A 14,546-nucleotide genomic window follows, 5' to 3' on the forward strand; every position below is an offset into this window, starting at 1 on the left:
TTTCCATTTTACTATGTCACTTTGCCCCAAGAGGCCATAACTCCAGAGTTCTATTGTTGTGAATAAATTGCATCAGCAGCGTGGCATAGCCGCCATATTGTTTAAGGTACCAACAAGCAGAAATTGTGGTATTACTTTTAAGCATTTTTTTTTGTTAAATACTGGCAAGTGTAACCCTATTTACTAAGTTTAGTAACTGAACATGTTTATACCTAGGGAGAAGGCACTACTAAATATTAATCCCATTCGCCGCAAAACTACAGAAAGCTGTTCCCAAATGATAACGAATGGCAGACCCGTACAGCCTTGCCGCCTCTAACTAAACATAAGTCCGGACTTCAGTAAATTAATTTTCTTAACATACATAAACTACTTAGTACCTCCCACTAACCATATTATGTGAAATGAAAAAGAAAATTTACTGAAACAAATCGTATTTTTCTACAGGCCTATTATTAAGTTCAAATTCAAAATTATCTTTATTCAGTAGGTAACATAGTTACACAATCATAGTAACTCATTCATAAGCGCTTTAATTCCTTTTAAATTTAACTTGCATGACTCGATTTACCTAAGTGTACATTGCGTGTTTATACCACAGAATGAATTAATTATCGTTTTTTTTTTCTGAGTAGTTACTTTAATTACCGTAATTATGGAAGGTCATACATTTAACTGTTATTATTTTTTTTGTTCTAAATTATAGATTTTTATTATCTTTAGTAGGCATAAAACTAAGCATATAAAGTTAGCGTCAACAACCTAAACATAGAGCCATGGTAGCCCAGTTGGTAGAATACATGACTGTCACTTTGAGGTCGCAGGCCAAATCAAAGATTACAAACAAGAAACATGAAACATCTATTTGTTTTTTTATTTTCAAATTTGTTTTCGAATTCACGTTTGGCTCAGCGGTGAAGGACAACATCGTGACCCACATTCCCGAGAAAAGCATTTCGAAGGTATGTGACCTAACCTATATTAGGCTGGTTTTACCTTCGCGGGTTGGAAGTTCAGACAGGCAGTCGCTTCTGTAAAAACCGGACCTGTTAAATCTTTGGGTTAGGTAAGTGGACCCTGTGAAAAAACAGTTAAACGAAAGGATTATCAACTCCCTATACATAATGTAAGCAGTCGCTATAAATTTAATACCTCGTAACGCCAAAACTTATTTTATTTATCACAATCTTGTTAATAATAGTTATTTCATAACAGAATAATCATTCCAAACTAAAATAATAATGTCATAACCTAAGGGGTGTCGGCCATATTGGGAAAATGGGCCATTCGAATTTTGAAATGCTTACCAAACCGTCACGTATACATTTGCAAACATTTGCAAAAAATACGTACCTACCAAAATCAAATGTAATGCAATCTACTTGCATGCCAGTTACTGTAACACATGAAAGTATTGCCATGTGAAAAGAGCTGGTATGCAAGTAGATGACACATTTGATAAATATAAATAAATATACTGACGGTCGCAAGTCAATATATATATGAAAACATTATGTATGTACGTAAAAATGTATCTCTCCTTCCGAGAAACTGTGAAAGGCATACTTACAATACAAGAAATAAACATAAAATTGCTATTCAAAATTCTAGATTAAGTAAATTAAATTCATCTTTTTGGGGTTATGTATACGTTTTTACAATAAAATACCAGATAATATTTTAAATTTGTCAGAAAATAAATTTAAAGCTCATGTGAAGCTTACTTTATGTAAAAAAGCTTATTATAAGATTAATGACTACCTAAATGATAAAAATGTCTGGTATTGAATGTGTTCCTCTAGTTATTAAATAACTTGTAATGTATATCCTCATTGGTTTTTAAAAGAAGTGTTACTGTTGCAGTTTCTTGTCATTTCTTCTCCTCAGCCATAACACCTTGCGAAATGACGTAAATTCAAAAATGTTACATAGACCTTCAACCAGTTTATCCATGATAATTACGTTGAATAAATGATTCTGATTTTGATTTTCGTATGTTCTGTTTACAAGTTTATCTCACAAATTTAATGACATGCAAGCTACTGTCACGTTTTACTGGCACGTGTATTCCCGCCTTTAAGTTTGTGAGAAGCTTGAGTACTAGCGGTGCACCTTAAATTTGAAACAACGTATAGTGGGTATTTAATATGCGACAAAGTTCCGCGGCAGTCTGGTCCGTTAACTTTGCCACTAGCAGCCAGGGTCTTTGCAAAGAACTTCGTCATGTAATTTTATGTCCCGATTAACGTCTGGCTCGGCTAAAGTATTATTACCAGAGCAAAAGTTTAAATGATAGAAAACAGTCTCTTTTAGTTAGTTTTTATAGGTTTTGTAAGTTACTCTTAGGGCTGTGATTTGTGTGCTAGAAGTTATTTAGCTGTTTCGCTTGACCTGTTCCGGAGTTATTTAACTAACCGTAGACAGGTAGTAAAAATTCATAATCATCTTAGTGAGGACCTACCAGTCGTCTATGGTGTCCCTCAAGGGAGTATTTTAGGACCCTCCCTTTTCTTGACATTTATAAATGACCTTTGTAATATTCACTTAAAAAACGGTAAAATAGTTTCTTTTGCAGATGACACTGCTTTGATTTTTCAAGCTGACTCTTACCAAGAACTTTTTCTCAACGCACAAGATGGCTTGAATTCTGTATTACACTGGCTGGCAAATAATCTTTTGACGATAAATGCAGACAAAACTAAATACATATTATTTTCTCTCCGTTCCACAGTAACTCATCAACACAAGCTTATAGCCCACAAATGTCAATTCGATCTACTACCTTGCTCTTGTCCTTGTCTCGAGAACGTACCAGTTATTAAATATCTTGGTATAAATCTTGACCAAAACCTTAGCTTTAAAACTCACATTAAGTCACTCTCCGCTCGCACTAGGAAATTAATATTCATTTTTAAAACCCTGAGACATATGGCGGATCATAAAATTTTAAAAATAGTATATTACGCGTTGTGTCAATCAATACTATCCTATTGTATTACCATTTGGGGAGGCACCCACAAAACAACTCTAAAAAAGCTAGAAGTAGCTCAACGTGCGATATTAAAGGTTTCAACCTTTCGACCCTTCTTGTACCCAACGTCTAAACTCTATGAAGAATGTAAAGTTTTAACAGTTCGTCAATTATTCATCGCAAATACTATCCTCAAAAGACACTCGCAAATAACCTATGATCCTACCCTCACTCAAAATATGAGAAGACATGACCTGGTCTGTCCTACAAGATTATTTAAAACAGCTTTTTCAAAAAGATTCTATGACTTTCTAGGATCTTACCTTTATAATAAATGTAACAAAGATAATAATATTTACCCATTAAACATTTACCAATGTAAAAAATCAGTAGCTGAATGGTTAGAGAATTTTAATTATGACGAAACAGAGAATCTTTTAGACATAATTAAATAGAAGTGAGACGCACACACGCACGCATACACGCACACACACACACACACGCACACACACATGCACACACACGCACACACGCACGCACACACACACATACACATACAAGCATTTATAAATTTGATATTTTCTTTTTAAGAAATATTTTATGATTTAGTCTAACAATTTAAAAAAAAAAAAAAACTTAACTTAATTTTTCTTAATTTTTTTTTTATATTTTGTTATTTTTTCTTGACCATGACTTTTTGGGGGTGGAGGCCTGGAGTCCTAAAACACAGGGTATCCTAGTTTAGGCTCCAGCCTCTACAAATATTGTATTTTTGTATGTAATTATGTATCCATGTGTTTTATAATTTGTAGAGGAAATAAAGATTTTACTTACTTACTTACTTACTTACTTAACACACGTTGTGTCTGGTGCGCAGGGTGCGGGCCAGCCCCAACAGCGTCCATCGTGTTTGCGAGTAGGTTTACTGACAAACAAACACTACTTACTAGTAATTATGTAATTTTAATTTTATTTGTATTTTAATTTTAATTTTGGCTTTAATTTTTTTTAAGTGTGTAATTAATTTATGTAACCAATGTGTGTAATGTTAATTAACTACGGACCATCATGTCGGAAATAAATTATTTTTGATTTTGATTTGATTTGAAACATTTTTTACTTCTTTTGGGTTAGGGTTTGTTCCGTTTTAAGTATTTAGTTACCTAATCTAAACACAACTAACTAAAATATTATAGACGGCGATACGGCTCACCACCTACCACGTTTGTCTAACAGAAAGCTCGGTGAGGTGGGTACTTAGTCTATCTTCCAATAGATGTAGGACAGGTACCTCTGGCTTGCCCTATTTTTATTTTTTTATATTTTTTATTTACAATAAAAATAGTATTGGGTATATAGTTGTCAGTATCTCTGTTTCTCCCAATAGGGCGTCACGCATATATTTTCATTACTATATCAGGCGTTTCACCCTTTTATCGAAGCTATATATAGTACGGAGCACTTTATCCACTACTTTAAACCCTTCTGCGTGTCCGCAGCCATTTTTACATTGTATTGTACTATAACATTTTATATCTGTCCCACCCACGCCCAGCTAAAAATAAAAAATAGGTCAGCGTTGTTGCAAGATTTCACAGCAAACTTAATATTAACTACTAAAAAAAATATATAAAAGAAAAACAGAAATACCACCTAATTTGGACTTACTATTATTTTATTTTCTAATGCTGTGTAACGATACATGAAAACAAAATATACACAATTAGGCGGTTATCAAACGACGCGCGCCCGCGGTGCGGGTATTATAATACAAGTCAATACTATCTTTGCGACCGCGACCCTGACGCGTGTGAACCGCCTAAATAAAACATACATATTTAGTTCAACAGCATCCACTGAGATTTGCATTACATTAAAATGCATACATCTTGTCCTAGAGGCGAAGGTTGTTCGTAGGGCTGACAGAGTAGATTCATCTTGCGATAGATATACCTGTTATCACCCTAATTAGCTCAATAATGAGCTTATGTTGTTATGTCCCTCAGCTGGGCACAGGCCTCCCTCAATCAATCAGAGGGTGTATGGACCTGACTCTGAAGCACTGGTGGAGAAAACTGTCTCCATAACACATCTTAATCAGGGTGGTTAAAAAGGCCACATCAAAACAATTCGAAAGCAATATTTCTATTTGACATTTTGTTAACATTGCGCACTTTCTTTTATATGCGCAAATGTCAAATTGCAATATTGCTTTTTAGATGAATTGCCTCGATCCAGTTCAGGGGTTTAAGCGTGAAAAGGTAACAGACAGAGAGTTACTTTCGTATTTGTCATATTAGTATAGATCAGCCTTGAGGTTTGAGATCCCTTGGTGTTTGCACTTTAAGTACTTTTCACCCGAATCGTGTAGGATTTTTGTGACGTAACTTATTTTAGATAAGATTTGCCGCAAATTGCATTACATAACTACTTGACAGGAAAACGCTTGTAGATGCCTAACAAAGTTGTGTATGGCATTTGAATGTTAGGGGTCGTCCCCTATAATCACACGAGTTCTCGCTCACCTGTGTACAGGGTAGGTAGTAAATAATGTACATTTGCATGCGTCCCGGAAGTTTCGTCGGAAGGGTGTTATTAACCCGAAAAATCTGACAGTCTAGATAATTTTGTGTATTATGTGGGCGTAGTGGTGTTTAGAATTGTATACATTATACGAGTTGTTGAGTTTGTCACCTGTGAATTAAGAACAGATGTTACGTATGAAAAATCAAGATTTAGAAAATCCTATTAAAGCCAAACTTATGGTCACACACGTTTGGTGTCGTATTAAAAAATGTTCACACGGATCTATTTTAATTTTATTTGGCCAGCACTTTTACATTTTGCCGGGCGAATTATGGAAAGCCGGGGATCTCTTTTAGTTATTCATAATAATTCGAGCCAATATGTAAGTAATTAATGTTGATCATACAATTATTACGATTTTATTTCATATTTTTAAAACAAAAAAGAGTTTACAAGCAAATAATAACATAATAACTTTATTACAAAAACTACTTACTCAGTTCATCTTGCCACGGATATACTGACTAGCCCAATTAGGAACGTAGTCGCGAGTTTATGTTATATTACAAATTATCAGCAGTATTTATTTATTTATTTATAGGAAAACCAACATCTACATCAAATAGTATAAACATCAATATATAGACTTCGGTATATGTCGGTCGTACAGCAACAATAGATAGCAAAATAAACTAGGTACCTATACAAACATAACAAACACATTTCAGAAAACTATAATAGGGTTATAAAAGTATCTAAGATAAGGAACTTAAAAATACCATTAAGTGCCCTATCTCACCAGGACACCAACTTAATGTATGCAGTTGTATAAACGATTCACCTGGTTACAAGCTGCGCAACCAACGAGACACCAGGGGGGTTAAAAAAGCCACATCGAAGCAATTCAACTAAGAAAGCAATATTGCAATTTGACATTTGCGCATATAAAAGTAAGTGCGCAATGCAAATAGATATCAAATAGCAATATTGCTTTCTTAGATGAACTGCAAACATTTTATTGGTGTTCTTCTGTCTCTCAAGTTACAGGTCCCCTAGTTTGAGACAGGGTTACCTCTGCTTTTAAATAGCCACAAAAAATATAAAAACTGTCAATGTAATTGTCAATAATATGTAAAATGTAGTGTGTGAAAATAAGAAAAAATATTATTATTATATTATGAAGTTGTAGTTTGATATGGCCCTAACAGTACTTCTTAAAAGTTTCACAAAGAGATTTGACTACGAGCATTAATCCACGTCATGTTTACAAAGATAAACCGACCTTCAGACACCCTTGTATTCAAAGCAGTTGACTCTGCAAATGTGCTCACTCATAGTAATAGTCACAATACATATTCTAACATTATAACCTACATACATCAACTCTCACTTATTTCCCACCGGAATAAAGAGACTAGGCTCCACCTGCTTCGAGACATAATACTTAATTCAGTACTTCTCTTGCTTCCTCTATATTCATCAAACAATGTGGAAGAATTCAGAATAGACAATACCACAGATGACAGAACATTACCTTCCTTAACCTTTTTGTGCAATTTTCACTAACACAATAACGGCCTCCACGGTCCAGTGGTTGAGCGTTAGGCTCATGATCCGGACGTCCCGGGTTCAAATCCCGGTGGGGAAATATCACGAAAATTACTTTGTGATCCTTAGTTAGGTTAGAATATTACAAGCTGATTACCTGATTATCCGCAAGTAAGAAGCCGTTGGTCCTACTTACTGATGTAAGGGCCCTTCGGCCGCTCAATAATAACCCTGACACTAGGGTAGATGAGCGTGGTCATCCACCTCACAACCAATTGCCTCGACCATTATAGACGGCGATACAGCTCATCTCTATTGCATTGGTCTAACAGAAAGCTCTTTCACCCTAAGGTTGCCTGAAAGAAATTGCTATTTATCAATAAGGCCGTGGATCTCTTAGGTACCTCTTTACGCTTAAAACTGGATCGACTTTGATGAGAAACTCTAATTTTTAATTCAATAGAGACTCAGGTACTAAAATTATACCACTACTCGCGTACAATTTTTATCAGCGCCTGTAAAAACGAGCACAAAACTGCAATTACTCTTTATAAAAACGACGCGGCGAATATTTTACGCGTTTTTATTACACAAACTAAACAAATAGCAGCTTTGAAACACAAAGCGCGTTCCTTTTAATTACTCGACTAGACAAATACGGACAGTGATAGTAAAAGCCAGCCAAGAGCGTGTCGGATATGTTCACCATACAAACCACACCCCTTCATCCACCTCTCCGCAGAACTGTTCTTCAAATTCACCTGTAGCTTTTAAACCACTATAGCAAAATAGACCTTCTTCTTCTATCGTGTGGGTTGTGAGGTGGAGTACCAACCACATCAACCCTGGTTTCAGGGTTACAATTGAGCCGCCAAAGGCCCCCGACATGGCTCATGTGACAACTACTTACATCAGTAAGTGGTAACCGGCACCAATAGCGTAACGTGCCTTCCGATGCACGGATCATCTTACTTTCGGACAATCTGGTGATAAGCCAGTAGTTTCCTAACCAAACTAGGGATCACAAAGTATTTTATGATGATCTTAATTCTGACTCCGTAAAAACATTATGAATAATAATTGGTTTTTTATCTACTTACCTAAATAAAACGGTTTTTTTTTTACTATGTTATATAAGATTACTAAAGTCTTAATTATAGGTACCAACTTTTATATACTTTTTTCCTACACATTGCATGCTGTGTTTACTTATAATTAGTCACTAAGTTCAGTTACACGTCTAAACTTAGTGACTAATTATAAGTAAACATAATATAGTTGCAGATTTCTATACACACCATCTAATTTAATTTTAAGTTATATCTGTCATTTTCTTATCCACTGAAAAAGAGAGGGACGGGTTATCGACAGGCATACATTTTATAGAACACACGTCAATTTTAGAAACAATTTTAAAATGACCTTCCGAAATTTTATATTGGCCAATAATTCGACATACGTTTATTAAGTTGACAGCACACGTCAAATGGGTTGCATATGAGCAAGATATATTTTAAATTAACAGTTGTCAATCATTCGTCCCTTTCCTTTTCGGCGGATAAGAATATGACAGGTATAACTTAAAATAAAATTAAGATGTGTCTGCAGGGATCGGGGCCAATAGGTATAATGTTTTTTGTAAGTGACGGTTAATAAACCTAAATAAATAAATAAAAATTAATAAATTCCGTACATATACCTTTTCAACGATACCCGCTATAACAGTAATCCATTCATATGCCCTGAGCCGAGGTTCGCGCCCAACTAGATGGGTACCCTCAGGCCTTTTGTCTTTAATTTTGTACCGAGTGAGAACCCTCAGCGCCCCCTATTTTCCCGCCAAGATATTAAATCCCATTTGACCTAACTCTACAATAAGCCACGTCAAAAATATATTATAAGGATTCTGTAAGATTTTAATTAGGTACATTCAATACATGAAAAGGTATGCCTGTAATACTCACTATGTACGCTATTGAAGCATACATTTCATTAATTTTGTTCGTATCATAATTGGATGTCTGCCTTTTACCGTAATTGGTAGCATTTCGTGATTCAACAGAAGGGTATACAAAAGGTCAATAAAATACTTATGAAAACGGTTTCAGTATTCCATAGTAATTGATATTGCGAGTTGCGACGACAGTATAAGGTATAAATTAATATGATAGGGCGAATTGCTATTACGCCATCTATTCGAAACATCGATTACTAATATTTAATTTTGATGGAAACTAATATTTGCCGATATCTTTTTACCTGAACACTTATAGATTTTAAGTTTGAGTGCAGTAATGGAGAAACAATATTTGACTCATAAATAATTATCTCTGTTACAAGTCTTCCGTGCCAACAACTCTCGATCTGGATGACCCGGATTCGAATCCCGATAGGAACATTTCACAAAAATCACTTTGTGTAGATCATTGTATTCAGAAGGTAACATAGTCTAGCAAGAAGGATTTCAGGAATTATTTTATTTATACATTGTTTTAAGTTTACGCGGTTACTATCATAATTAAAATACATAATAACGGGTTCTTACCGCGTTTAAAGTAGGAATGTGAGACTCCCGATAATTCGACCCTGTTGCAAGTGCCATGATCACGGGATGACTGATGAGATTGGAGTGGAGTAGGTAGATCCATAATTTTCTACGGGCAGACATATACATATGTCTACCCTCTTTCTTTGCCGCTTGTCGGGAGTCTCATATTCCTACTTTAAACGCGGTAAGAACCCGTTATTATGTTTTTTAATTATTATTTTATTTATCTGCATAACAATCAAAAGAAGCTTACGAAGTTGTAAGACGCAAGGAAAACACGAAACTAAATCATATTAAACTTGGCGAAACTTCCGTCCAAACATCCACATATTCTCATTATTAGTTTTAGGGTTCATTACTCAATCAACAAACTAGGTTACCACTAAAAACGGTTTTTGTGTAAAAAAATCCCATCTTGTCCTAAATTTCAGGTAAAGTAAGCAGGCCATGTGAAAAAACCATCAAAAACATACAATAACATTACTAATTTAAGAGCCACGCTCTTGTCGGTGTAACATCCTCCATGATACTTTTTAGGGAAAAATAGAGCAGGGGTTTCTCTCTTGCCTTCTGCCCCGCAGTACTGTATCTGATGCGAGTGGGATGGTGCTATTTCAAATACTTTATTTCTTCAAACGTGATACTGGCAGAATTGTGACCACATAGAAGCCATTCATCAAGAATTGAATTGAATCAAATACTTTATATACCTATCTAAAAATCAATAACTAATTATGTTCAATTTAGGATCATCAAAGAACTCTCATCGAACGTCAATACTCAATTTTATTTTAGTTTATATCCTACAATATTAATCTACTAACACTGACATTATGACTTACATTTCGAAACGTTTTTGTCTGAGAAGAAATGGTCCACCAAACTCCTCAACATACATAAACTCACGTCTATTTCCCGCTGGGGTAAGCAGAGACTATGGAATTCCATTTGCTTCGATCCTGACATCGTTTCATACACGCACGCCGCTTCAGACTCCTCGTCAAAAGGTGTTTTACTTTTTATACAAATCACGATAAGCTGCAAAAGTTCAATCAGTTTCTTGCTTTAACTGGTTTCACTTAAGACCTCCTAGTTACATGTCGTTTCTGTAATAGACCAAAACACCTACAAAAACATAAATTTTATAATTACGACAACTAATGGTTTATAATTTCACCACTGTTTATAAATAACTCGTTGGGCTCAGTGACTATTTTAATATTATTATTTATTTATCGTTGTTACAATCTCGGCTAATAGCCGGGACCAACGGCTTAACGTGCCCTCCGAAGCACGGAATCATCTTACTTTTTCGGACAATCAGGTGATTCAAGCCTGAAAAGTCCTTACCAAACAAAGGACAGTCTCACAAAGCCGCCGCCGCCGTAACGCGGACGCGTTACCCGTAAAAACACCTCCACCAACCCGCATTGGAGCAGCGTGGTGGAGTATGCTCCGTACCCCCTCCGGTTGATTGAGGGTAGGCCTGTGCCCAGCAATGGGACGTATATAGGCCGTTTATGTTATGTTATGTTACAATCTCTTTGATTGCACATAACATGGTTTTCAGGATTTGTTTAAGCTATGCATGAAGATGACTAGCGGTATTATCAGCTCTATTGTGGTCCAGTTTGCACGGCTATAGAAAGTTTTGTCCCCTCCCTGTTTGTCCCGTTCTTATTACGCTAGATAAGATCTTAATAAAGTTGTTGGCAGAATACATAGCCTGACAAGTATGTCCGGTCGCCATCTAGTCTACTGCCAAATGAAGGGAGAGGCATTTGTTATTGTGATCGATGTTATAGATGCTTAAAAATCTAGAGGTGTTCCCAAGCGATAATACGTAGTCACTTCTTCTATCGTGTGGGGGTATGAGATCAATGACTACCCTAATCAAACCTGGTGTCAGTGTTACTATTGAGCCACCAAAGTCCTCTGACATGGTGGAAATTTCACGTAAGATAAGTGAATAACATCTTGGTTCAACGGTACCTGGGTTCGAATCGACGCTAACCGTTTGAAAACCAAACCGGTGACACAAAAGCACAGTTCATCGTATTCATCGCATCTTAGGACTGCAATTCCAAATGTACAGCTCTGTCTACCCCCACTGAGATTACAGGCGTTGATAATTGAAATGTGTTTATTTAACACTTTCAAGGATAGAACGTCTACGGACGTTTCGAATCCAAGGTGTCATACTACCTATTATGAACCATCAATGACCCATGGTCTAGAATAGAATAGAATAGAAATAGTTTATTATGAAAGGACGCCACCCACACACACACAAAAAGACAACAACATCATATGAAATTTCCACTAAAACAATTACAAAAAAAGCAAGACGGATGTTAGTCGAAATGATCATAAGGTGGTGGTGGACGTCCTGAGATAAAAGGGCCTCACTCAGCACAAGTCGCGGCGTGAACCACGACGCTGATATTATGTGGACCCTATTGGGTGACGCACGAACATCATGAAAGGGTTAAAGAACCTACAATTATTTTAAACGTTAATGTCTTACTATTACAGTTGATGTTTAGGAAACCCTTCTTAATTCAAAAGCCTTGTATTTGGCTATTTCATCCCTCACTTAAATATTTAAATAAGAAAGGTAAAGGTCCGCCCACATGGGACGCGTTCGCCTCTAATACTCTTATAAGGTTAGGAGGAGTGCACATTACCATAAGATTATACAGCAGAGGTGTACATCTGGTTACGTACACATATGAGTTTTTCAAAAAGTTTTCCTGTGAATATGTTAGTGTACATGTCCCTGGGGATACAGGCGTGATACTGTGTTGTTAGAATAAAATCTGTACCTTCAGTGAAAAACAATACATGTCCAAAATTCGTATTTTGAGAAAATCGAGTTTAAAGTTAAAAAAAAATCTAGCTCGTGACTTATAAGGAATAATGGAACAGAAGTTAGATGTGTCGATAGGTGAAGATGGAAGGTTCCTTTTCTAATATTTAGTTATTTTAGTTAAACAATAATGATAGATCACACTCATCAGCCGTACGACGCCCACTGCTGGGCATAAGCCTCCCCCAAGGATCTCCACGACGATCGGTCCTGCGCTGCCCGTATCTTGCGGCTTCCTGCGACCTTCACCAGATGAAAATGATAGATAATCAAAATAAATTTCGTGTAAGTATAAAGTTAACACTAACTTTTATACTGTGTAAGTTGATACAAGTCTACTTATACCTTTTTAGACACATAACAATACAAAAGTCGTTGTTGATATATCGTAATAATAGAACACTCTTTATATTTTACAACTAACTATTTCCTATGACATTATATGATTTAGTTGATACAGAAAACATTAGATAATGGATATGAAATAAGGTTGATAATTCTGGAAATTATGTCTACATTTTGTAGGTACCTACCTATCATTATGATGCTATTTTTTCTTCGTGGTTAAAATCTATATACTATTCCCCTCTGCATACCCCTTCGGTGACATAGGCGTGATGCTACGTTATATTATGTAAAAGCTATAAAAAACCAATCAAAATCAAAACATTTATTCGCATAGGATTCATGGTCCGTCCAAAAAAATCTCCGTTACAACTTTGCTAAGTATGACTTCGATCACGAATAAAATGTGAAATAAAATTAAAAATGTTAAACGAGATAAAAAATATATTAAAATATTATATTAGAAATTTTAATTAAAAATTTCATTATGACCCGGTAGAAAGTTGCTCATTTTAGATATTTAATTTATGGGTTAGGTAGGTATAAAGCGAATTTTCAATATTGTTACGTTCTCCCTTAACACGAGGAAAATATAAACACGATTCCGTTCTTTCAATAAATAATTCGTCAATTATCTCGGCTCAAAACATTTAGCAGTTCAATAAATTTATTTGCAATTTTAATTAAAATATCAATAAAGTATGAATCAACTTTATTTTTAAGTTTAATATTATCCTGTTAATTTAAGGTTCACGTAAAGTAATAAATTACAAAATGACTCACCGATTAACATGCCCACCAAAAGTAACACCACCATCTTTAACGTCACTATTGCACTACAATCATTTAATAATTCACTTGTTCACATATTTACAAACAGAACACACACTGAACTTTTTCCAAATTCTTTTTTATAGAATTTTAAATTTCTTCACATCTCAAAAGGATATTCTTTTAATTTTCAAATTTAGAAACAGGGTTAGAGTCGCGTGGTTTCGTCTACGTTTCGAAGCGAGAACGGAACGTGCGCTCGCTACCAACTACAACGACACACTGGCAAACCAAACCTACTTTACCCACTGGTGATAAGATACGACGCGAGCTTTCCCGGTTGCCAGGTTGCCCCGACCACCTAAACTGACGGATTAACGAAATAAAAGTTTCAAAATCGTAATTACTTTTGTATCAACAAAAAAGCGGAATAAGTAAACACATTAATCGCCGTGCCAAATAGGTTTCGTTATTGCTTTAAAAGGATTAGAGGGATGATACGCCTCGTTATATTCGAATTCTTGTATTCAACAAAAACTTCATATTGTATTTGGAAGCGTTATGTATTATGAGGAGCTCGGTGGCGCTGCGGTAAACGCGCTCGGTCTGCGATTGTTGAAGTTAAGCAACTTTCGCAAACGCCGGTCATAGGATGGGTGACCACATAAAAAAAAAGTTTTCTACTTGAGCTCCTCCGTGCTTCGGAAGGCACGTTAAGCCGTTGGTCCCAGCTGCATTAGCAGTCGTTAATAACCATCAATCCGCACTGGGCCCGCGTGATGGTTTAAAGCCCGAACTCCCTATCCATCCATAGGGAAGGCCCGTGCTCCAGCAGTGGGGACGTTAATGGGCTGATGATGATGTATTATGAATGGGTATTCCACCTCACAACCCACACGATAAAAAGAGATGTATTCATAGATAATATTATCTAAAACATGGATAAGTAGTGCGACAGTGTTAAGAGT

General features: G+C 35.8%; 1 protein-coding gene across 1 annotated transcript in view; it reads right to left on the reverse strand.

Annotated features, from left to right (window-relative positions):
• Window positions 1-13,831, reverse strand: part of LOC126369263 (uncharacterized) — a 152,692-nt gene extending 138,861 nt beyond the window's left edge. The window contains exon 1 of the mRNA XM_050013617.1: window positions 13,591-13,831. Within this exon, the coding sequence (XP_049869574.1) occupies window positions 13,591-13,624 (34 nt within the window). The 5' untranslated portion in view covers window positions 13,625-13,831. The remainder of the gene's footprint in view (window positions 1-13,590) is intronic.
• Window positions 13,832-14,546: the final 715 nt, after the last annotated feature.

The sequence above is a fragment of the Pectinophora gossypiella genome, chromosome 8 (genome assembly GCF_024362695.1).
Source record: "Pectinophora gossypiella chromosome 8, ilPecGoss1.1, whole genome shotgun sequence".
Classification (NCBI taxonomy): domain Eukaryota; kingdom Metazoa; phylum Arthropoda; class Insecta; order Lepidoptera; family Gelechiidae; genus Pectinophora; species Pectinophora gossypiella.